This window comes from Etheostoma cragini, chromosome 10 (assembly GCF_013103735.1).
Source record: "Etheostoma cragini isolate CJK2018 chromosome 10, CSU_Ecrag_1.0, whole genome shotgun sequence".
Lineage (NCBI taxonomy): Eukaryota > Metazoa > Chordata > Actinopteri > Perciformes > Percidae > Etheostoma > Etheostoma cragini.
The window spans coordinates 1412723-1436661 of NC_048416.1; the positions used below are offsets into that span (position 1 = coordinate 1412723).

At 40.7% G+C, this 23939-nt stretch overlaps 1 protein-coding gene across 1 annotated transcript in view; it reads left to right on the plus strand.

The window, feature by feature from the left end:
• tenm1 (teneurin transmembrane protein 1) overlaps nt 1-23939 on the plus strand; it is a 168468-nt gene that overhangs the window by 59239 nt on the left and 85290 nt on the right. The window contains exon 6 of the mRNA XM_034883010.1: nt 18612-18785. Coding sequence (XP_034738901.1) covers nt 18612-18785 — 174 coding nt within the window. The remainder of the gene's footprint in view (nt 1-18611; nt 18786-23939) is intronic.

The following is a 23939-nucleotide window of genomic DNA, read 5'->3' on the forward strand; positions in this document are numbered from 1 at the left end:
ACACACACACACACACACACACCCCAAGTGCAGATAACCCAACTCTCCATCTAGCCGCTTCATTTCCCTCCTGTGGTGGTGCTCAAGGTCACGACGGAGCAGCCAGGGGTTTGCATTAATCACACACACACACACGCACACACACACGCACGCAGACACACACATAGACACACATCACAGACAGACATCAAACACACACACTGGTAAATCCATGCAGATTAATCCCCGGGCTGAACCATGCTATTCCATTAATGTCCCGGCCCCGGTAATTAGTGCATTAGTGAGGAGTGTGAGTGATGACTTGGAGACGACATCACCTTTTAATTGCTGTCATGCTCCCCTCCTGTTTGGCAATGATCAAGCTCCATGTTGACATCACCATGGCAACTGCACTAAGACGTATGGGATGTAAGTGCAGATGATATGTTCACCTGTAAATCAGAGATATTCAAATAGCAATTACGTCATGGACGTAATGTCTTTGTCTGGGGGGGGGGGGGGGGGGGTCACCAGATGATTAGGTTCTCTCATTACATAATGATTCAGTCACTTTAACGAATTAATTAACAGCCACTCACAGGAAGAGCAAAGAAACATCTCGCCCAGCAGTTTTGCGCATTTTCATCTTCATCAAATAATAGCCAGGCGGATTTTTATTGATTCTGTCTCTCATTAAATCCGGTTCCTATTGGTTGTTAACTCTAATTATTATGGACAAATTCATATTATGATGAGAAATAGAATTCATCATTATGATATGATTGTATGATAATGAATTTGATCATGACTTATCCAAATATCATAAGCTCCTGTACTTAGCCGGACAGTTGTTACATTGTCCGTATTTAATATTATTTGCAGGCTGAATATGTTTTCTCAGTAACAACAATAGACTTCCTTTTGTATTTGAATATTATTATCAATTTATTTTTATGTATCTTATACACTTTTCCAGACCCAGCGCATGCATGCAGAGCTGAAAACATTCAGCCAATCACGTGCTGAATAGTCTTTTGTTTCCTGCCTCAATTATAATGATTTGCTAGTTTTATTTGTCTTATGTAATAGTACTATAAATGTCCTAGGTTTTGAAGTCTTGGTCGTACTGGAAAACAAAAATGTTATTACCTTATTTTATTGCACCTTATAGACCAAATGATTAATGGATTGATCAAGGGAATTATAGATTAATAGATAATACCAATAATGCTATCATGTTACAGTATGTTAGTATACATAGTACAACTTCTTTCTTTATCCTCCTGTATTGTCTGTAAGTGTGATACTGCATAAACTTCCAACTTAATTAAGACATTTGCACACATGAAAAAAAAATGTTTTTACAGTAGCGCCAAATTGGAACCCAACATTTCTGGAGATGCTCCCTAAAACTCATCTCAACGCAGCTGTTGTCTTTGGCTAATTCTTCATCTCTTCTCATGACACTCAGCCAAACTTTGCACTTCTTGCCGCAGTTTTCCAGTCTGTGACTCATTATGTAACGGAGCTAGTTACTAAGTGGAGGCGCAGTGTGACTGCTTGGGTAACAGCGAGAGCCTTGCAAAAGAATCTTCAACGTAGGTCTTAATAATTGAACAAACACATCAGACATTGATGATTTGTGGCAAATCCTCATATTTTTTCACAGTCTGGAACCGGTTCTTTGAATCCACCCTCAAATCATTGCCAGTCCTTTAAGCTCTTTGTGCAAGTTATGAGACTTGTTTATCCGTTTGGGGGAAAGTAACCCAGCAAATAATGAGGCAATAATATTAAGTCTCAAATTAAGGTTTCCAATTAGCACAATAACAGGAGGATGCATGATTGCAGAGATAAGGCGGTGCCTAAGTGATTGCAGTGTACTGTACGCCCCCTGTTGTGATTATCTAAGGCAGTCCTCTCTTTCTTTACTGGCCTCTTTGCTCTCCTCCCATACCCCCTGGTGTTGCAGGGGCTGTGAATAGCTTTGTTAATTTGTTTATCTCCCAACGTCCCCCCCCCCCCCCCCCCCCCCCCCCCCCTCCCTTCTGCAGTCGTAGCTTGTTATTAAGCACAACACAGCCATCAGATATGAGGAGCAGGCATTATGATAGCGAACCGGGCATTTAAGGAGAGGTAGAGGACAGATTAAGATGGCATCTGTAATCTTAAAGAATATTGCTTCTGACAACACTACCAGTAACACATTTTCTATTCTAAGCCTCATTTAAGTTCTGCCCCTGTATTGCTCTATCATGCATTCAGAGGCAAAAAGCTAATTAGTATTAGTATAGCATAAGAGTATTTTCTGCATTATTTATTTATTTATTTATTAATGTATTGCTGTCTTAAACTGTAACAAATGTCTGTTGTTGAATCAAACATAAGCCGAGGGCGGGATGTGTCAGTTATGAAAGATAATCATCTCTATGGAAACAGGGAGAAGCTTCTGACGCAAGTGAATTGAGCAAGTCAAAAGCACCCTGCAATCAAATAATCACCACCAAATCACATTTCAGTCACTTTGCACACGCAGGGACACAGCCAGTGTACACTTTCAGCTAAGAGCTTCTTTATAGTTCTGTTGTGCACTACGTGCTGCTTCAGGGGTCCTGGTGGTTCCATAAAGAACCAAATGAGTCGTTAGTAGCTTTAAGTTCATTACTTTCACGCTATTTCTTTCAGTAAATCTGCTTACACAGTTTGATGGCGAATCAAAGCATCTGCCTTAAAACTTAGCTATTATTCACAGGGGTCAAACTCAGTACAGCCTCTGACTGAACTCGCAAGGAAAAAACATAGAGTGTGTGTCTGTGTGTTTATAAGAGCTACACGAGTATTTCTGTTATCAAGAAATCTGCAGATTATTTTCATGATTGGTTTCCTCAGAGCCTGAGGCAATGGTTCTACGTGTCTTGTTTTGTCCACACACCTGTCAAAACCTCTAGGACATTCAGTTTTCTATACTGGAGGACAAAGCAGCACATCCATTATGCAGCAAATATTTGATGTTTTCGCTTGAGAAATTACACAAATGATTTATTATCAAAATAATTGTATGTATGTTCGTGTTGACACACTAATTGATTAATGAGCTAATTGCTTTGGTTTTAATGTTTATGTAATGTCTCGCCCACAACAGTGCTGCAATGATTTTTTTCAGTTAATGAATTGACACAAATGAATTGATCGATGAACTAATGGTGAGTCATTTATAAAAGCAAGAATGTCAAACATTTTCTGCTTTCAGATTCGTCAATGTAGTAACTTACAATTATTTTTTGTTGCTATTTTTTTGGATTCATTTTTTGGGCATTTTTAGGCCTTTATTACAACAAGACAGTTCAGATGTCTCTGAAGGGAGAGAGAGAGCGAGAGAGAGCGAGAGAGAGATAGAGAGAGAGAGAGAGAGAGAGAGAGGAGGAATGACACGCAGCAAAGGGCCGTAGGTCGGAGTCCAACCCATGGCCGCTGCTTTGAGGAGTACCTCTGTATGTGCGCCTGCTCTACCAACTGAGCTAACCCGGCAAAGTTTTCCTTAATTTTTTTTTTTTTTTATATTATTCTAAATTGAACATCTTTTTGGTTTTGGTCTGTTGGACCAAACAAGCAAATTTGAAAAAGGCATTTCATTTTACATTTTAGAAATTATGCCTTTATTAGGAAAATAATTTGTATTTGCAGCCCTACAAATAGCTTGGTGGCTGAAGTGAATAAGAGTACTTAAGTCTCTCCCTCTTGATCTGGATTTCTCCTCCAAATGTCCTAGCCGGCCTGGTCTGTCTCAAAGCTCCTGGATGATTATATCTTATCAAGAAGTGCTTCTATTCCACCCTGGCTAACAAGTTGAGAAATTACAACTGAAAGGCTCAGGCCAACCATACATTACAACAAGAAGGCATTTACTCTGACACACACTCACATTTAACAACAACATGTATGACTATAATGATCTGGTGAGACCTTGGTCCATCATTATTGAACAGGATTCTTTTTTTTCTCCAATTTAGCTCTCTATTTCCTGTCAGAAACCCAGTAAACATGTAACAAGAGCAGCACTGCAAGGCACAGTCACAGAACTACACAAGGCCTTTTCATAGACAATAAACCCAAACCATGTAGACAGAAAGGTAACAGCTAAAATGCTAAAGCTAAAGGTAGCAATAAAGCTTAAATTTGCAAATAATTGTCAAATAAGCCACCTACCTTGTATCATTTTCAGGAGTCAAAATGTTTGAAAAAAATCTGTTTCACTCTGTTGACTACTGCCTGCTGTCACTATTGCTGAGCTAATGTGAGCCAAAAGCAGACGTTTATTTACATTTTTGGGGCATGTTCAGCCTTTATTTTGATAGGACAGTAGAAGACATAAAAAAGGGAAGGAGAGGGGGGAATTACATGAAGCGAAAGGTCACAGTCAAACCTGCTGTGTTGAGGAGGAAACCTCTACGCACTACCAACAGTGCCTTATGGGCGCCCCAAACGCAGACATTTTGACTTGTAATAATAGGAAAAGTAGAGGTGTTACTAATCTCTCGTATGATAGCTCCATTATATACACGTGACTACGCATGGCAGTAAGCGTGATCTGTCCACATACAGTAAAGGTGAGTCTGTGTTATCTTATTTGACAGAAATCTATGCATTTACCTATTATTTCTGATAATTTGATAAACTGTCTATTATGCCTCAGTAAATAAAACCCCAACTAACAAAACTGGTTAAACATATCATATTTATAGAAATCATCAGGAGAGTCCGGTATACAGCCTAATTCTGGAGATAAAACTGGGAGATATTCAAGTTTATGTTCTGCTTGTTTGTAAAATGCTCTTAACCCTTGTGTTGTCTTCCTGTTAACCATGAACTTGCCCTTCCAGGTCAAAATTGAATTTTATTTGTGCTTTTCCAATGTTTTTTTGTCCTTTTGTGATTTTTTCCATGCTTTTGGAGCTTTTTCTAAAACCTGAGCTGGTTTAATAACAGGTTTTACACTTATTCTTGGAATTCATGGTCATCCAACCTCATTTGTATCAAATTATACATACGTTTCTAGTTAACAAGGCAGAAAATATGAATTATTTTGACTAATAGTTAAGATCAGAGGATGTTGAGTGGATCACAGACGGGTATTTGTAAAAGTTTATTTCGGATACTGTTTTGAAACCATAAAAAAAAGAATTTAAGTTCTATAAGATTAAATAAAACACCTCAAAAATTCAGTGAAAGTAATCAATCATTTTACCTGAAGAATGTTGTATGGAATCATCCATGTTATTTTTGGGGCAATTTGGTTTTAAAAAATCTAATCTTTCTGATATAAAACTCTTTGAAACATGTCAGTTTGATCCAAGGACAACACAAGGCTTAAACACATTAAGAAAGGATTTGACATTTATTTTTATTCTCAATTCTTACCATTTTGGTGCTTGTGATTTTTCTTTGGGACCGGCTAAAACCTCTTTGGGGGACGCCGGAAATTCCTCTATGCAAGAGAAACCCTGAATGATAGTGACAGTAAGCCAGCATGCACGATACCGGGACCCTTCAAAATCCAAACCGCTAGATGGGATTCAGCCATCATTTAATTAGAGCATTTACAGCTGTGCTTTTTTACTGTACTCGCAGCGCTTTGGAGATAATGTCATTGGAGAAGTCAAAACGGCTTCAGTGAAAAAGGCCTATTGGCTATTGACAGTGATGGGTTCTATATGACATTGTCAATCTTTATTGAGAGGTGGACACTTGACAAACTAAGACAGGCAGGACAGCACTGACAGGAGCATCATACTTTAACTACAAATTTCAATTGTATTGTATAAATTGTATAGATTGTATAAATGTCAGTTGTTGCAGTGAAAGTGCAATGGCACACAAAAAATGTTCTTTTCCTAGAATAATATCAGTGGAACGGCCCCCAACATAATAATGCTAAATCGTTTTTTTGCTGTGTATTTATAAGTTTGTAGGTATTTAATGTAATAAATAAACGGCATCTGAAAACTTGAAAAATCAGACATTTGCCTACAGAAGCCGAGGACGGCCATGGTATATATATATTTTTCTATGCACTTATCTAGTTATCTCGTGATAACGATATTATTAATTATTAATTTGTTATCTCGATATAACAAAATTTGATTTCTCGAGATGACGAGCTGATTATTTGGTTATCTCGACGTAACAAAGATCATTTTATCAAGATAACAAATTAATTAATAATGTGTTTGTCTTAAATTCAAACTAATGCCACAAACGGCTTCCGTAGCGTTGTTAGCTGTAGCTGTAGTTTATATACTATTTATATATTATTTACTGTAGTATTTATATGATAATTTAAATTAATGATACATTATTTATATATTATATAGTATATATTTGATCATTAGCGTCGCTGGCTGTAGCGGTAGCCTACGGTAAGTTGTGCGATCCACTTGTACACAGACGGGAGGCTTACAAACTCTTTTATATCCGGCTACTTTAGCTAAGCTAACGTAAACATAGGCTAATGTTAACTTAGCAATTTGATGCAAAACGTAGTAAAATGTTTATTCATTCATTTAATAGTGTGTACGGAAGCCGTTTGTGGCAGCGCATTAGGTTAAATTCAAGACAAACACATTATTAATCAATTCGATATCTCGATAAAAAGAAGTTTGTTATGTCGAGATGACGAAATAATTAAGTCGTTGTCTCGAGAAAACAAACTTTGTTATATCGAGATAACAAATTATTAAGTCGTATTAAGTCGCTATCACGAGATAACAGTGTATTTGTTATAGTCCGGGAACTGTTTTTAACTCCTTGCTATTGTAGCACTTTGAGATTTCATTTGAAATGTAAAAGGCATTATAAATAAAATTTATTATTATTGTTATTATAAGACAAAAAATCCATGGCCGTTCTCGTCTTCCGTAATTTACAGATTAGGAGCAAAATCTGTATCTTGTTTTGTTGTCCTCTACCAATTAACCCCCTTAGCAAATGGTTCAGTCCGCACCTGCTGCTAAGACTTCACGACCTAAAGATAGTTTGTTGAATTAGCTAGCTAGCTAAAGTGTAGCATCACAGTTATCTCAAATTGAAGAGTTACTAAGCAAATACAAAAGAGAAGAGAGAAAAAGGCAAAGGAGGGAAATGTTTCTGTCAGAGAAAGGGTGAGTTAAGAGCTAAAGTAACGTTACAAAATGGTCATCTTCTTCAAGCTAGCAACTGATAACGCTAACGCTACGTAACAATGACGCAGTTGTGTTGACTGTGGGCAGTATTACACATTTACATGGGGATTCGGTATGTTTCTAGAACCAGGCAGGAAAGCCCAAGAAGCAGTTTTAGAAAGAGGAAAAAACTAAATTAATTATGAATTATTACTTGTACACATACAGTAGCTAGCTAAGAAAGCGCTTCAAATTGTGTATGGAGGGTGAAGGAGGGAAACAATTGTGACACACATTGGTGATTAGTTGGTTCATCACTGGCTCACCCATGCAGTTCAGTCATGTTTCAGACATATATACTGCCAAGTCGGTTGATTAAATCTGGCCTTCAACATCCCTAGCAGCTGTCATATAAACTGGAGAGCTGTAACTGAAGAAAGTAGCTGCTCCAAAGTGTTGCGAGATTTGCTGCGGAGGCTCTTCATTGAAATAAAAGCGCTCAAGGGCTCTGACAAGCTTTTAAATCTAGTGACAAAGTGAAGAGTTGAGGAGTGTAGAGATGAGGTTGGATGTAGGCCCAACCATTCAGCAGCTCCTGCAACTGTACAGTATGGGAATAGACTTTTAGTCCATCTTCAGCACCAGTGCTCCTGGCTGTTATTAAAGTCTTTTAGGAAACACACACTACAGCAGTAACACTTACTCAGAACAGAGATGGAAAAATATGAATATTGGTGGTTCAAGTGAGACCTTTTAGCTGGAAAGTAGCATCCGAAATAGAATAGAAAGCGTTTATTTTCATTATACACATATGCAGTACCTGTGCAATGAGATTGAAGCAACCCCTTTACAGTGTCACCGGGAAATAAATATATTAAATATAAGAATATAAAAATATTAAGTATAGGTAGTGCAGAGGAAAAAGAGAAGGGGGACGTGGTGCACAGTTGTGAGTCCTGACAGAAAATATATACATATATAAAATTGCTTTGTATACAGTAGTACAGTATAATGTTGTATATTTTAACAAATATTTATTTTGTATGTAGCCTAGATTTCAGTCTTTATGTGCAAAGTAATTAAGAAAATGTATTCAACAGAAAGACAGGGTGTAATCGGTCCTTGGTTTGAATTTTTAGTGTACTGATGGCCGGGGTAGACTGGGACAAACGGCTATGGCAATCCCCCCTTTACTGTCCCAGTTTCAGACGTGGACATCATTTGCTTATAATTGCAAAAAACTGACTTACATGACTTGAGGGCACCAGCAACACTAGGCACACTTCCAGGCTTTCATTAAATAATACAATGAAAGATACCTGGCAGGTGATTGGATGAACCTCTGATCTTGTCTGCCATTGTTGTTTTGAACAAACCGTTGTTGCTGTCACACACCTAAACCACGCCTGTAGCTGTCAGCAGCTCCTTAGCAAAGACTGGGAGTATATCCATGTGGAAGAAAAGAGCCAATATGAAAGGTTAGTCCAAGTCTGAATTGGAAAAGTTCAAATGTGCTGATTCACTCTGCTGAAGATCTGCTACTGTAGTTTCGTCTGAGCTGCGCATCAATGAGACGGCACATTCTTCATGCCGTGGAACACATACTGTACCATACTTTGTGATGGCTGTTCAGAGTAAGTAAATATGCTTTACAAAATTTAGTTTAGGGACAATCAGTTCCTGATACTAGGTGGTAGAGAGCACAATATTATGAATGCAAAATTGTGGAAACTAACAGACTGAGATAATAATAACCTCAGAGGAGTGACCAGTGGGGATTGCAGTCTGTTCTGATAGCATGAGGGGGGCAAAAGGCCAATGATTATGTACAGAGGAAAAGTCAGAGGGACAGCTAAATCCGGTAATGGTTGTCGGTGGCTTGGTCCTTGTGAAATGTTACTTTCTCCCAAAGAAAAGGTTTTAGAGCAGGTGGCTGCTGTTTGGCCGGGGTCAGCGGCGATCCTCTTCAATGTGCAGCTCTGCGAAGAAGAGCAACTGGCAACCAATTATCTACACAGCAATGCTGAGTGGGTAATATTGGCCGGCTACAGCTAGTTTCCAGTAAGGCCTGGAAACTAAAACTCGTTTTATTAGCAGTGTACTGGCTCAGCACAGTTCAGTTGGACACAAAACTGCTGTCACACACTGTAACTCAATCACGGTACAGCAGTTGTGCCTTGTTCTGTACTGTGTATTGGCATTATTCTGTCTATGTTTAAAATGTGTACTAGGGCTGCACGATTATGGCCAAAATGATAACCACGATTATTTTGATCAATATTGAGATCACGATTAATTACCACGATAGTCACATAGGCTATTTATAACTGCTTTCACATCCATATTATGCTACTTGTGCAACTAGTTGTTGTCTGTTGTACGTACATACAGCTGCAACACATGCAAATGAAAATTATCTGAAAAAATAGCCTAGGATATATATATATATAAAAAAAAAAAAAAAAAAACTGTCTCTGAGAAAGATCTTCACTTGTTTCCAACCATAACTGATTAAAAGAACTAGGGAGAGAGGGGGAGTGCGATGGACGTACCCACAGAGAGACGGCAGACTCATTAGGATTGGGTCCAGCAGGCTCCGTCTCACACGCTATTACTATACGAACTGAAGTTAGTTGCACTCAATAACTTCTTCTGTGATTTTTGCCGGGGCCGCGGCAACAGCAGAGTTACCGGCGGAAACACTGGGACAAATAAAGGTTTGCCTCTCATGCTCAACAATATACAGCTGTTTTAATAACAATTAAACTGTGGACAGATGTCAGAAGTGTGGACTGGCGCTGTGTCTCTCCATGTCACCCTAGAGCCCTGTGAGCTAACAGAGACTAACTAGCACCCTAGAGCCCTGTGAGCTAACAGACACCAACTAGCACCCTAGAGCCCTGTGAGCTAACAGACACTAACTAGCACTGTTTACCTCTGTTGTCTAAAAAATAACAGACGGGACAAAATGTTGCGTTAACTGGTAAACCTTGTGACCGACGTATAACCGACTCCTATCTGTTGAATTGTCCTCCCGTTACTCTGTCCTCTGTGACTGTCTACATCTAACTCTGACTGGCCCATGGTTTACAGAGCGGTAGATGGGCTTTGCAAAAAATCCCGGAGCGTTCCATGACCGGAATGACGCATTTAAAATATTGCTTGATCATGCAAATTTGATCGTGGGAAGCCAAAATCAAGATCGTGATTAAAATTCAATTAATGTGCAGCCCTAATCTGTACTATATTTTCAATCTGTACTATAATTATAGCTCACACTAATAGGGCTTTCACCTTTGATTCACGCGTACTCCTTTCCCGGTGGACAAAAAACCCACTTACACCCACTAACATCTGGCTTTTGTCTTCAGTTGAAAAGGTTACAATTGGCATTCACTACCGGGACAAATTACTCCTCAGCTGGCTCGGATATTTATCGGCTCCAGCTCCGATCGGAAGGGCAAAAATAAGAGAGAAGTAGGGCTGCAACTATCGATTATTGTCATTGTTGATTAATCTGTTGTTTATTTTCTCAATTTATCGATTAGTTGTTTGGTCTATAACCAAAATTTAGAAAAATGTTTATTTTCCAAAGCCCCAGATTACTTCCTCCAATGACTTGTTTTATCCACAACTCAAAGATATTCACAGTAAAAATACAAAAAAAAATCACATTTAGGAACCTGGAATTAAAGAATTCTTACTTTTCTTTAATAAGAAATCACTAAAATATTTAATTAATTATCAAAATAGCTACCGATTCATTTAATAGCTGACGCCTAATAGATACTATTTTCTTTTACTACTGTTTAAGAGATTAATCGAATCATCTTTGCAGCTCTGGACAAAAGTGCTTAAAACCGTATATTCACACAGCTTTTACAATCGTTGATGCGTGGAGCAGCCATTTTGGATTGCAATGTTGGTGAGGCTCTCCTGACTTTAGGAAATCTGACCTCAAGGGCCGGTCCAACATGACATTTCCAACTGGGAACTCACCTGCCACCTCGTCCACAGATTCCATCCGTCTCTATCCAAGCAGCGCTCAGATGTTAAATTAGTCAGCAATAAGTTTGAAAGAGAGACTGAATAAGTAATAGATATAAAAAAGAAATAACTTTAATCACTGTAATTTATGCCTCCACGCTGCTTTTTTCTGTGTGTGTGTGTGTGTGTGTGTGTGTGTGTGTGTGCGCGTGTGCGCGTGCGTTTGCGTGCGTGCGTGTGTGTCACACACACACAGACAAACTTGCACTCTCCACTTCCATCGTCTCTTTATCCCGTCCGGAGGTCCTTTTCCCTCTTCCTCTGCTTGTTTTAGGGTACTGTATGCACATTATTTAGTTCTAGTTCTCAAAAAAACGAAACAAAATCTGACAATTGGTGTTTATTTATTTTGATTGTTACACCAGATGTGATTTTTTTTAAATACTTGAATAACTCTGGTAACCAGCAGCACATTTGTGTTTCTTCTTCACTTTCTAAGTCATGAAAGCATCTACTGATCTTGTTGACTGTAAACTGTATCTGTGTTGTTCAGCGTTCTGGCAGCAAGTAAACAACTTCATGATGGGTGCATGAGGACAGAAAAAGTTAAGGGGAAAATTGAATGTGTGTGTGTGTGTGTGTGTGTGTGTGTGTGTGTGTGTGTGTGTGTGTGTGTGTGTGTGTGTGTGTGTGTGTGTGCGCTGCTCTCCTCCAGCGTCTTTCAGCCAGCTGCTTCATGCCTCATTGGGGTTTGTATTGATTGGTCCAGTTTCTCTTTGTTTTCGGCCCTCTATTTTGGTCATCAGATGCAGCTCTAAGAAACCTGCTGGCCTTTGCTAAAACTGCCCTAACATCTACAGGAGCCTTTGATAAAATTGCTTTAAATGGCTAGACAGACTGTGGTCAGAAAGCTCTGAATGTCGAGAGAGCCCTTTGGTAAAATGTCTCCAGAAGGTCAGAGAGGCTGCAATGAAAAAGCCTCAATATCTCCAATAGTTCACCAGGCAAGTACATGCTCACACACGTGCACACGGACGTTCACGGCAAGTCACACTTACACTTTTTTCTCCTCACACACATAAAAGTCCAGTTACACGCCCACTCACGAAAACACAGGCATTGAGCTGCAGTTGTGAGTCGCTATTTGTCTGCAGTGTTTTAGCTCTCACTGGTGACTGCCGGAGGGGAATGTAACATGGCGCCGATCCCCTGCTCATTTAACACTATTCTGTCTGTTGTGACGTGACTCAGCTTTTAAAAAAGGGCCAGATCACTAAGACAGTGTGTGGGAGACAGACAGGGAGAGTGAGGGACTCTTGACGGAAAGGGAGAGGGGGCGTGATTAGAAATGAAAGAACAACAGAGAAATTTGTGAAGCAGAAAGCTGTGATCTGTTGGACTTGGTGTACCGTCGCTACCGTGACTAACGAGATGACTGTGACAGCAAGTTTCACTGGCAAATAAACACCAGGATATACAGCAAATTTCATCATACAAGATGGGAGAAGCGTGTCACCTCCTCCGCTTTTCCTTTATCCCCTTTTTTCGCCATTTTATCCCTTTATACAAACAACACTTCCCATTCCAGACTAGCAAGGTCACTCCGATGGATGAGTACTGAGTGTTAGACAAGACATTGAGACAGTGAGGCTCTGCTGCTGCTCTGCCGCTTGCACACAAGCAAATGTCAGAAGACACACACTCATGCACACAAACAATACACATTTAAACAGCCATGACAGTGGTATTAGTAGCTTTCAAGGGGTTGGTGGAGGGGTGTAAGAAATACACTTTAGCACCTCTTGTCTGTCAGAGTGGAGCGAGGGCCGACAGGCGAGAAGGCAGGAGGGCAGGCAGACCCCAGGCTCTCAGTCTCTACTCTAACGTTGACTTAGACACACATTTGTTTTATTGGCTCTGAAGTCCTTCTCCTTCACTCTCCTTCACACTTGTTTTCCCCATTTGTCTCTCCCCTTCTTTCCGACTCCCCTCTGTCCACCTCTGTCTTTTATCTCTTTCTGCCCTTCTTTCCCTCTCTGCCTTTCTTTCTCCCATTCCTCAGAAGTTGTGGCTTAGCTAGAGGCTGACACAGCCATGCAGAACTTGGATGAGAAATTGCTTTTACTGTACATGCTAAACTACACACTAAATCGAATGACTGATGCACTTGAAAGTGTTTGCTGCTGGGCAAAGGCAGCTGTAGTCTTTGGTTGTCAGATGGAATATAGTCGGCGGTTTGCCGTGTGTGTGAGCGAGAAAGAACTCGGCAATAAAGCCTGGGTGTGTTTCCGCTTCTGCAAGATTATTGATTAATAATTTTTAACTGACCTTAGCTGTAATGGTTATCAATAAAAATGTATATTCTACGAGAATTCCTATGTTAATCTTGATCGCTATAAATATGAGTACTTTTGATTTTAAAAACCCCGACCTGAATCAGTGCTAATGTGTATGTACAACATGAACAGGGCCTTTACGTAACATCAAGATGCGTTTTCAACTCAGACATTATTTTAGTTCACCTACCCGGATTTGTTCTTGCCGGTGGGTAGCTTGCCTGCCTGGTTAGCTGCTGGAGCTAGCGGTTAGCTGCTAGCTGTAAGTGGCTATTGATAAATGTGTTCAGCCAGGCTTTTGTGAAAATCCTCTAGCAGCAGTTCCATGTGTATTTGTAGCTCATCCATTTTATGTGTGATCGATCAGGTGTTGGTGAGTACGAGGCTTGGCAGTGTCAGTCTGTGTGCTAGTTCCCTTAGCCGGGCAGGCAGCCTTCGTCCCCCCTTCCCCGCCTCCTGCAGCCTACAACAATTCCATAAACGCCCAGTGGTGGGCAACTAGCTTCAGTTGGTAGAGTAATAGCGTGTGAGACGGAGCTGCTGGACCTGGACGAGAGTCGTGACCCATGGCCAGAATATCATAGTTCATAAAAATGCTGTGCAGTGACAATGCAGACATTTCATACACACGTGTGTAATCAGTCTGTTATTGTTGAAAACAAGTGCAGGAACTTTCTCAGAAATATTTACATATTTTTTAAATATATCCTAGGCTAATTATTTCTTGTAATTTTCCTACTGTAGCTAAAGTTAACATTACCTGCTGTGTACCGTCTTATTAGTGTTGACTAGCTCGACATGCAGCGATGTTTTGGAGCATCAGAGTGCAGCGCAGACTTTAAGTGGCACCGTAATGAGGTGCCAAAATCCCTGTTGATATTTCGTCTGGTAGATAACAGGCATACAACATAAAACTTCAACATAAGAGGAATGTAGCACAACATGAATGTGAAAGCAGTTATAAACAGCCTATGTGACAATAAAATAATCGTGATAATCATTTTGGCCATAATCGTGCAGCTCTATTTCACAGTCAACCCCACCATTGTGTCCTGCAGACCCACCCAGCACCGTTATAAACCCTGGATAACTGCACAAAGTGTGTAACAACAGGCATTAAACAGGAATACGCATGCACACACGCACGCACGCACACACATACTTTTCTTTCTCTATCTCCCACTCTTTTTCCCACCACAAGTGTGAAATCTAATCATCACTGGAGCCCACAATCATTTCTATCTAATCTGGAGACACACACATACCTGACAACAACAATAGCAGCAACTGCAAGCTAACATTATCTCGTCTTCTGCTAGCCCAGTTTGCTTTTAATACCTGCCTATCTGGAAATAATGGTGAAGATAATTTAGTGGTGCAGGGTTACCATTTATTACAATCACAATAAAGATCCATACGTCATTGCATTCCAGCTGTTTGTGTACAACAGCAGTACTGAGAGGTTGTTATCTCAGCAGCCTTGCTTATTCCATCCACATATTTCTAACAGCCTCGATTTTTCTTTTCTCTTGTTTTTCTCCACGGTAGTTTAAGTAACCCTGCAAAAGCCACATCAAGCACCTCATTCTACTACTACTTTAACGGTCTCCGTTTCTCCCTCGTCCCTGCGCCGTTCTCCTCAGGCTGCCACATCTTCCACGCACATTTCGGCGGGGTAGCCGAGAGCGAGGGTACAGTACAGAAACCCCTTTACAGCTGTGCAGTCCTATTACCTCTGGCAGTCCTCTCACTGTCACACTGATCAATGATTCATGTGTGCTAGAACCTCAGCCTGTTACCTCGCTGCACTGCTGCTCGCTGTTGCCACAGTGCTGCCGCCGCTCCTTTTATAATGACTGGACTCACTCAGAGTTCCTCTCTAACATGTGATCATTATGTGCGTTTTTGCTAGAGCGCAGGAGGGAAAGACGGACACTTACAGAGAGATGGATAGACAGACAGGGGAAAAAGAGAGTGAGTGTGAGAGTTCATGCTGAGCACATGCTGCTCGCGTAACTGACTGCATGCTGTGTCGTAGTGTGTGTGAGTGTGCCCACACAAAAGATAAAAAATGTATCAAATACTATAAGCAAAAGAGGTTAAGAAGTGAGTGGGGCTGCTGGTTTCGGAAGTAGTTTTTACTACTGTACTGGACTGCGTTCTTTTAATGTTCTAAATGTTCCAAACCACAACCCGTGTTTCCATGCACGTATCTTTATGTGCCTTTTGAAGTATTGCATTAGAAAACCAGTAGCTTTTCCTGCAATTTATGACAATGTATCTTATAATATAGTTTTATGACAACTGAACTAACTCTCTACACCTAGAAAAAGCTATAAAGTGGGCCTTGAGCTTGGATTCTTTTGTGTCAAATTTTTCTCCACAATCAAAAATTAATCTTCACAGTACATAGTTGCTCTTCTTTGACACTGTTGCAACCAGGAGAGTTCCAAGCCAATCCGGACCTCGGAAGAGCTACAAGTATGGAAACTTCCATATCCAACTGCTAGCTAACTCCAGCAAATAAATGAGACTCTTGGTTGCAGAATCTAAGATCCCTCCTTAAACCCTCACTTTAAAAGTATTCAAATGTAAGCCTTTGTCCTGTCCTTGCCTTTGGCTACTTAAGTACTCAGTTTTTAAATACCCAGAATGAACTTGGTAAAGTGAAGAACAACAAATATGTTGTCAATACTTAATATTGCCGTGAGAACATCAGCTCCTACACAAGAGCATACACACAAACCTACGCTCTCCACCACCATCCTCTCCTCATCACGTCCGCAGGTCTTTATTCCTCCTCTGGTTGTGTGTGTGTGTGTGTTTGTGTGTGTGTGTGTGTGTATGTGCTCGCTCTGTGGCCTTAGATGCTAAGTGTTCTTGCAAAAGGTCAACAGCCATAAACCAAGAGAGTGAGAGAGTGGCTGATGAGCAGGAGAAGGAGAAGCATGGTCTGAGGGGCTTTAAAGGAGGGATGGAGTGGTGAAGAAGAGAAGATAGGAGAGCCAGTGAGGACTGTCGCTAGGAGAGAGACTCATTACTGAAGTGGGTAACACTTGGCTAACAGAGGTGGGTGGGGGGGGGGTGCACTCGAGAATAAAGAGAGAAAGAAAAGCAATCCAGATGAGAGGAAGTGAGGAAAGAATGGAGCATGATAGAGTGAAGGGTGGAAATGCTTAATGTATGAGTTTGGGAATAACTTGTCATCACTCTCCACACAGACTCATTTATGAAACTGTGTAACATATTGCGGTACAGACAGCTGTGATGCATACAGTACAAACCTACAGGTGCAACACTATATTTCATGTTTAATTCTAATAAAGGTGAGTTAATAATGGGCTTTAGTTTAAAGGAAATGTCTGCTGGACTGTCTCTAAATGGATCATTGTTGAATAAAATGAGATTCCGACTGTCATCAACATGTCTTTCCTTGCGTCCACCTGCTTGTTTTTTCTCCCACCTGTCTGCTGAAACTAGAGTACTTGCAGTACCAGAGAAGCAGAAGAGATTTTGCTGCGGACTAAACCAGTGAAATTGAATGTACAAGGCAGATCACTTGAGCTACTGTTTGGTATACTTTCTTTTCCCCTCGTCTTTTTTTAATGAGTCATCACAACTAATTTCACAGCGATGTGTTAATGAGAAAATCCCCCACACTGCATCTTTCTTAAATGAAAAATAAGCAAACTACAGTGACGGAACAAAGTAGATTTTAAAAAGAGTGACTTGTACCCACACTGATGTGGAGAATCTGTGCGTGTCCATGTCTGGTCTCGTCACAAGCTGACAGTTCAATTAGTCTGAACTAAATGATGCATGACGTCTCCCTCATGGCTCTAGTAATCGTCCGTGTTCTGCTTAGAAGAGCCCATATTGTGCATGAATAGATAGCTAAACCAACAGTGGCTAAGGCTAGTCAGAAGATGCCAAAGTGGATCATGGGGCCCCATTGGCTTCAACTCTCAGAGCTCATCATAGATTAGCTTTGCACAGAAAATAGTTTGTCTGTGCTTTTGAACCTTAAAGTGACTGCAAATGTCTTTGAACTATCTGGAGTTTTAATTATGTATTCCTCATCAGTTAGGGATCAAGTGTGGGCGAGCGTGTGGGCGTGAATGTGCCTGTGTGCATACATGAAACTGTGTGAGCGTGCTATGATTGTGTTGGTCATGCCAATATAAACGTGCATTTGTTTTTCTAAGCAGCCATTTTGTGCTAGCGTTGTCGGGCGTGTGTCAAGTGCTTCTTTTTCTGTGTGTCGGCAATCAGCAGACAGAAGACAGACAGTGAAGATGTTTGAAGTCGTTAGAAGTTCCTTACCTTGATCTGCATTCAGCAGCCATCCTCTGACTGCCACCAGCGCAAAGTAACTTTTTGATTTGAGTCTTTGCTTTTGTTTGATGTTCTGAATGTGTCAAAGGAGAAAAAAAACCTGCAATGATTTATTTATTTTGCTTTGTTCTTCACATCAGGAAAGGGACATTACCTTTTTAGATTCCTTTAAAGGAACAAACTAAAACAGTGTTGGAGTATAATCTCACTTGAAGGCAAACTGATGATTGGTCAGAGGATGGTAAATGTTTTACTGAACATTTTATTGACAGCCTTGCAAGACGCTAATTAATTTTGTTAATGGCCAGGTGTTAGTTGTTTTTATTTAACAGCATGCTGGATTGTTGTCTTAGTAAACAGTTTTATGAGTGGGAGGGGGAATCCTGTATCCTCCTATCCTCCCATACCCTTTGTTATTTAAAAGGCCCATATGGATTGTGAATCGGCAGCAGCTTTCAAAGCATCATTAGTCATGCATAAAAGACTGTGTTAGCGCTTTAATACCAGCCCTGGGCTCAGGCTCTGAAGATCTGCCTTAATTGCCCCCCCCCCCCTTTCCACGTTCTGCATTCATGTACGCATGTCTACGTGCATACAATGGACTTGTTTGTGTATGTAGGTGTGCGGGTGTGTGCGTTTGGGTGTACCTTGTGGATTTGCTAATTGTCCGCTGCTTTAGCGGGTATTAATAAGCAAATAAACTGAGTGAGAACCCAAAGATGGACAATGAAGAAGATTCAGACACACCTCTTGGAATGCCTTAACTAATGATCTTTTCTGTGTCTCTGTGTGTGTGTGTGTGTGTGTGTGTGTGTAGCGGTCCACCTGTTAGGTCTGACCTGGCATCTGCGGCACGGCGAGAGCCAGCTGTATGAGAACGGCCTGAGCTCGGCGGACCATCAACAGGATGACCGCAGCAAAACCAGACCTACCAGCTCCATCCACCTGCTGGACACACTCAACCCTGAAAACACACACGCTGGTGACAGAGGTAAGCTGACACACACATACAGCATACAGCGTAATAACAGATGTTCTGCACTCAATTATTGGCAGGATGTGGCCGTCAGTAACAAGAAAGCAAATGTAATACAGCAATTTGCAGTTTTGTGATGATTAAATGTATTGAATGAACATTGGCTTAAAGCATTTTACACACTTTAGCTCTGCTGCTTTCATTTTGTATTTGTGACATTTTAAAAGCAATAAGACAAGTGTGCAGTTAAACCAGTGGGGTGTTTTATAAAGCAAGATTAACAGTTATACCAGTCTAATTTCAGTAAGTCATGTTTATTTCCATTAAATTCTGTTTAATAACGGAGGTTTAAGTAAGTCTGACCTACAGTAAGTTCCCATGCAGAGTGGTAACTTTCCCATCAGGCTTTTTGATGCTTGCTTTTTCTTCAGATTGATCAAATTTTTACATGAGATGCCTTTACTGCTTAATTAAAGTCTGAGGTCTAATTTAGTCTTAAAGCGCAACTCTCCTGCTTTTTCACATCAAAGTATGTTGCCTTTCTTGGGCATCACTACTGCATATGTGAAAAAAGTTGTATAGCATCTTTTTTTGGCAGCACAGTCTGCCGAATCGCCTCGAGTGATGTTGTTGCTGAAGTAGAGCTGGGGCAGTTACCGCATTACAGCAATATGTGACGCAAAAACACATTCTTTTTTAAATGTCTTCATAATAAAATTAAAGAAACAGACACCCAGAAACCAGTCTATTAAAAATTACAACAAGGCAAGACAGTCATTATTAAACATTATTTCCATCTTACGGAGGCTGTTATGTCACTTATAGCAGAATCCAACTGATCTTTTCAAATGCTAAATGCTTGTTTTGTTTCTATAACAATACTTTCCTGAATTTAGACTTATTTGATATGTCAAAGGTATTTAATTGTATGTTGCAAATTATGTTTTTGCACACAATTTCCGGCAGTTGTTATACAAAGAGAGCCTACATCATTAACGTCTGGCTTGAACTCAAGGTGTATTGTTGTAACATAAGGTGTAAGAGCTTGAGTTAACAATGGATTTTAGCAGTACATGTCTAGTTGTGCCTGAGCTCTGAGCGCTGGTTGCCAACATGCTGCCAAATGCTTTGTTTTGGCTTTAATATGTTAATCTTCATGGAATGGATGTGATCAGTGCTTGTTGTCAAAGGTCTGTGTTCCTAAGGCATTAAGTCCTTATAAACCAGACAGTTGGCTCACACTAGCTACAAGTGTCCTTAATGATACAGGTTTTACCACAGTAAGCTCTGCTTTTCTGGGTACCTTTTACAGAACACCTGTGTGCCAAGACAACAAAACACACACACACACACACACACACACACACACACACACTGAGAAAGGTTGGTTCTATTACATGCATGTGGATACAGGTCACATACTATTTTAAATTATAAACCCACCTTTGAATATGAATCTCATTGTACTTTTGCCTTTCTCTCTGCACACTTAAATAAAGTGCAGATATTATGCTCATTTTCAGGTTCATAATTGTATTTAGAAGTTGCACCAGTACAGGTTTATGTGGTTCAATTTTCAGAAAACAACATATTTTGTTGTCCTATTGTCTTACTTCTGTACCATCTTTGTTAGGAGTTGCACAGGAAGTGCTGTTAGCTAGTCAGTTGCAGAGTATGAAGGCGTGCCATGCTAACAGCTAGGCGAGCATTGTAACGTGTGTTACAACCTATGCCGCTCTTCTGTCCTCTGCTGCTGGGATACAAAGTGTTTTGCACAGAACACTTTCCGTGGTGCTTCGACATGGTGTCCTAAACCAGTGCTTCGAATTGATAATAACGTGGCGGATATCCGAGAAACCCATGTCTCACCCAAAACAGCACAGATGTTTGTATTTGTGTGGAAGCACCAGAGACACAAAGTAACACCCCAAATCCAAGAAATAATGTCGGCACTTTAAATAGAAATCCTCCAAGGACTCTCAGGAAGCACAATTATTGGATTAGAACGGTAGACTAGAATGTCCTCTTAAAATGTAAATAAGAGCATTTAAACATTATGATAGGAACATGTTTTGCAATAGGACTCTGGCTTGCATACATAACACACGGATCACAATGAATGTTCCAATAAGATAGAGAGACATCAGTCCAGAGATCAGCCTCGAACTGATTACTCATTTATTAGAAAGGCTAGGTAATTGGTTAATCATGTTCCCTCTTAGCCAGTACGTGACTGGAATAGCTTTTCTTCACTCTGCCGTCTCTCAACTAGCCAGCGGAATTACTAACACCAATTTAACCCTATGACATGGGACATTAATTGTGAGTGTTCCAGGTCATGAAGTCAGGCAGGACATAGTAACCTTCATAGACTGACTCTGATGGATATTACTTTGGATGCTGTTGGAGCCCATGTTCAGCACTTATAGAGACTGTGCAAGGCAAACTGCAACCCGCTGCAATTTAGGCAACCTGGGACATCCCTTAAGCAACTATTCTTGATGAATCCTCACATTCTGAGGATTAACAATATCATCCGTGGCTAAATTCTCCAATAGAGCGTGCAGGGGTCATGGAATACACTTCAGAGTGTTACGTCACAACAATCTCTTGTTTCAACTCCTATTGCTTTATGTGCTTGATTGAAACTGGGAAATCAAAATGGGCAAAGCTAAGCTGTTGGTGCAGGGGGCTCAGATTAATAAAATTGGCACGGTGGAGGTGGTCCCCCGGCAGAGGAGGGCCGGAGAGATTAGAGATTAGGCTGTAATCCAGTGTGGCAGATTATCACACTCATCCTGCTTTACCCATCACCTCTCACACCAAGAGACCACACAATCCCCTAGATTACACAGCAAAGGATGGTGAGACGAGGCTGCGGGGAATGGAAATGATAAAAACAGGACACGGTAGGACGAGGAAAGAGTGAGTGAGAGTGATGGGAGGAGAGAAGAAAGATTAATGGATACCAATCTACATAAAAGATTTTTAAGGTATCTATCATAAAAGTGGCACATCATTTTAATGAAACAACTTATTAGCCATTTTCATGACTTTTGCCTACAACACAAAGAAACCAAGCAGTAAAAATGGTCTTCTTTTTTTTTTTTAATTCTTGAATCAATGATTTTATTCTTGATGCGTTGCTATAAACACAAGTACTAACATAGCAGTGGGGGGAATAAAGATGGCTGAGGAGACTGATTGGAGGATAGTTATCAGTTTCTGCTTGTTTTGATATAAACTGATGACACAGTAGGGAGAGATGAAACGAGCTCAACGGAATGATTGGAATGTGGTAATCTGCTTGTATTTCTGTTCCTGTATTTTTAGTGTTGCTGTTTTATGTCAACTTTAATGTCATTACGGTAGGCTCTCTGTTTGATTTGTTGGCTTTTTGCCAAAATCCGGATCCTGTGCAGCAGAATTGTAGTCTACCTTACAAAGCAGCTTGCAGCTGGTACTAGATACTAATAGACACGTTGTGTCATCAGCGTATGGCTACTGTCTTGTCAAGCCGTGCGTGCTGTTTTTTTATATTCTTCATGCCATCTCTACTCCAGTTCCAGAGATCACCAGGAGCCCTTCTTAGTCTTCCACACATAAATGCCTCTCTTAATTAGTGCTGAATTAATTGCCACTCCCCACCCCATGATAATCAACTTCAGGCTGATGTGCGCGTGTGAAGGCACAGGCACCAACACTTCCATCTTTCTCTTCCCCTCCCTTTACTTTATTTCTACATCTGACATGCATGCATACGAGCACGCAGACATGCCCACACATACAGCAAAATTCCTCTGGTGCAGATGAAAGCAGAAGTGCCCAGAGAAGAAATTTTCTGTCAGTGGAATCCCTGCCTTAATGAAGTAAATTGAAGTTTGAGAATAATATTTCAGTCAACGTGGAACTCCCGATATAATAATTATATGAAATGATACAAACTGACACACAGTAGAGTGGCATATTGCCTCATTATAACGTGAAGATGATGAAACGTGGAGCCTGTGGAATGCCATCTGAGCCTATGCGATGGGTGTATAAACCGGGTGTATGAAAGGAGAGTTAGTGCTCAATTGATTTCACTCTATCTGATGGTGTGGTTGGAAATTGTCTGTAGATGGATGGAATGTGACACAGACAGAGAGGAGGGCTCTTAAAGAGCACATCAATATTCTAGACTGCGTGCACAGCGAGTGGAGGGGAGAGAGGCTGAGCAGTGTGTATGTGTACAAAAGAGTGTACATATTGCATGTATGTGGGAAAAGGATGTGTGCGTGTGTGTGTGCGCCTGCTGGTGCATTTGTGCAAATGCGGATGGACTGGTCGCTGTTACACTGGTCTCATTGATTTTCTCACGCTGGGATACAGTCTTAGGATGTAACACACCCACATACACACTGGCACAAACGCAGAGAAAGTATAGATCATTTGGTGAACCCCCTGCTTGAGCGCCTCAAGTTGAGAAAGCCCAACAGCAGCAACATTTCTGTCTCCTACTCAGCCTGCATTCACAACATTTCATCCAAATATAGCTGAAGAAATTAAACATAATTTCAGGCTGCAGTCAGTATTTACAGTGTAGATGACAACTTTTTATGGCAAGCAGAGGGCTTTTCATGCTCACTCTTGACATTTGGGAGTTTTAAATTGATATATTTGACAAAAGGCAAAAAAAGAAAAAAATCACAGTCAATTTTTATCTTCTTGGTAAATGGTCTAACCCTTTTTTTGATGAAAAAAATATATTTACTGTATTTTAACCATAGTGTGGCCATAAGGGGTTAAATGGGGTTTTGGTGTAATTGTCCTTTACTTGTGTATTTCCATTTTATGCTACCTCATACTGATACACACTACACATACAATATTGTACTTTTTAACTCGACTACTGGCAACTGTTGCTACCAGTTACTAGTGGATATGTCGCTGGGCTGTAATGATAGTGAATGGTTGCTAGCCGCTGGGGGGTGACTGTGGATGTGTCCCCGGTGCTGTAACGATAGTGGATGGTTGCTAGCTGCTGGGGGGTGACTGTGGCAGTGTCCCCGGTGCTGTAACGATAGTGGATGGTTGCTAGCTGCTGGGGGGTGACTGGATGTGTCCCCGGGGCTGTAACGATAGTGGATGGTTGCTAGCTGCTGGGGGGTGACTGTGGATGTGTCCCCG